Below are 2,500 nucleotides of genomic sequence, written 5' to 3' on the forward strand. Positions count from 1 at the left end.
AGAGATTACACCAGAAACTCGCTCAGGTGTCTTGACTGAGACAGTGCGCGTAAGAGAGAGCTTAGAAGCAGAACTTGTATCAGCTGCAGCCCGTGCAGGGGCAGGAGCGGGAGCGGGTATGCGACGAGCAGGAGCAGGTTGAACTGGAGCAGGAGCAGGTGCTGCTACCTTCTGGACACGAGCAGCAGATGATGATGACTTGGTTGCTCGTGATGATCCTGAGGCCTGGTTGATGACAACGGATCCAGTGGCTTCATAACGGTGGTCTGCAGGTGTGAAGTGAGAGATTACACCGGAAACTCTCTCAGGTGTCTTGACTGAGACAGTGCGCGTAAGAGAGAGCTTAGATGCTCCAGAAGCTGCCGTTGAGGCAGCCTGTGCAGGGGCAGGGGCAGGAGCCCTACGAACTGGAGCAGGAGCAGGTACTGCTACTTTCTGGACACGAGCAGCAGAGGAGGTTGTAGCCTGGGATGCTCTTGATGATCCTGAAGCCTGGTTGATGACAACAGATCCAGTAGCATCATACTGATGTTCTTTGGGTGTAAAGTGGGAAATGACACCAGAAACTCGTTCAGGAGTCTTGACCGACACTGTGCGAGTAAGAGATAACTTGGAACCTGCAGATCCTACTGATGCACCTGAGATGCTGGAACCTGTCTGTCTAATCTGAGTCTCTTTAGCAGATGTTCCCGATGATGCTGATCCGGAAAATGAACTGGAGGATGACCTACTTCCTGAGAATGATGATGAGCTACCACTCCCAGAGGAAGAGGATTTGATACCACTCGCGAAGGAAGAGGATGAGCCACCACTCGCAAAGGAAGAGGATGAGCTACCACTCGCAGAGGAAGAGGATGAGCTACCACCTGCAGATGAAGATGAAGAGCCACCTGAGGAACCAAACCTGTGGCTTGATGACCCCGATGATCCACTGCTTGAACCAGCGAACCTGCTACCGGAGGAGGACCCAGAAGAGCCGAAGTCACGGACGAGTGAGAACCCATTAATGTGAGCAGCTGCTCCATTCACCACAACTGGCCTTGAGCTGGACGAAGCCGAGCGTGCATCCTGCATTGCCTCTGCCATGGACTGGGCGAAGAGCGCGGCCGAGTTCACGTCGAACTCCATGTTAGGGTTGGGTCCATCGTCCTGGTTGTTTACACCGGAGATGGCGAAGTCAGAGAACCTGGTGATACCCTGGTTCGAGAACACGGTGGCTGGAGCGAAGATGTCGGCTTCAACATCCTTCATGTCGATGCCTGAATCCTGCTTGCTGACAGTAACCTGTGAATATGCATCACCTCATTAGGATAAAGTATATGTTCTCTCTCTCTCTCTCACACACACACTCTTTCTCTCTCTCTCTCTCTCTCTCACTCTCTCTCACGTGCAACTTCATGCCTATATTTACACACGAAAGTTTTCTATTACTAGATAGGAGGACACGGCACACAAGTGAATTGCACATAGAACCATTAACCGTATCTACGCACTAAACGAAACACTATAGACATTCAGAATTAGTTCTGCCTAGTAAATCATCCCATCACCAGCAATTATAGATGAAACGCAGAGTTACAGTGCAGTTTGAAAAGCAAAATACTTACCTTCGTATTGTTAGGTTTGTCAACAAGAGTGATATGTATATTCACACTTGTCCACCGCTGCCTTTATGTAATTGTTGCCCAGGGGAGATCCAGTATTAGGTTTGTCAGTTACGGATCTCCCTAGATAGCCTTACTTAGGGTAAGTACCGAAGAAGCAGACATGCACCATTTCAACTATTTTGTTGCGAGTTCTGTTTATATTTTTCTTTTCATATATATAAAAAATAATAAAAAGATAAAAATAAAAAAAAGTGCTGTAAATTCTGATAACAATAATCCCGCCCAAGTCATCCAGGGGTTGAGATACGGCTAAAGTTAAGTAAGATTTGGTAAAAATCATTAAAATTGTGACATAGTATGGACCATTGTGTTTTATCAATGATAATGAATATAATGATGAATAATTATCTCTTCGTGTTTACCTCGCACTGAAGTGAGTTTACGACATGCACTACAGAGTACATTTCATTCGCGTATTTTGATAGAAGACCCGACCATTGCAATCAACCATGCACCCACAGTACTCACTATCCCAGTACTAACAAACGACAAACGACAAAAGTATCTAGAATGCATTAGTCTATATAGAAAAGGCGTAAAATGATGAGCATCAAGACATATCTACTTCTCTGTCAATTCTGTGTTAATACTAATATGACGACCAACATGCATGTTTTTTTCTAGACGACTGGCATACAGGAAATGTTACAATGGTAATAGGTTTTCATGTAATTTTCCGTCGAGGAAATTCAGAATGATATATGAATTAACAAAAGTACTTACATACACACACACGTGCGTGCGCGCATTTATATCAATTGATAGATAGATTTAGAATAGATTTAGATGTATATAGAATACATATGTGTACATATATGTATATATGTACATAT

General features: G+C 44.7%; 1 protein-coding gene across 2 annotated transcripts in view; it reads right to left on the minus strand.

The window, feature by feature from the left end:
* LOC122251208 (uncharacterized) overlaps positions 1-2,500 on the minus strand; it is a 30,410-nt gene that overhangs the window by 1,281 nt on the left and 26,629 nt on the right. For both annotated transcript variants that reach the window (XM_043012929.2, XM_043012928.2), the window contains one exon: positions 1-1,284. This exon is cut by the window's left edge and continues 1,281 nt beyond it. In XM_043012929.2, coding sequence (XP_042868863.2) covers positions 1-1,284 — 1,284 coding nt within the window. The remainder of the gene's footprint in view (positions 1,285-2,500) is intronic.

Source organism: Penaeus japonicus, unplaced genomic scaffold (genome assembly GCF_977035675.1).
Source record: "Penaeus japonicus unplaced genomic scaffold, GWHDUDI00000001_assembly GWHDUDI00000017, whole genome shotgun sequence".
In the NCBI taxonomy this organism is placed as follows: domain Eukaryota; kingdom Metazoa; phylum Arthropoda; class Malacostraca; order Decapoda; family Penaeidae; genus Penaeus; species Penaeus japonicus.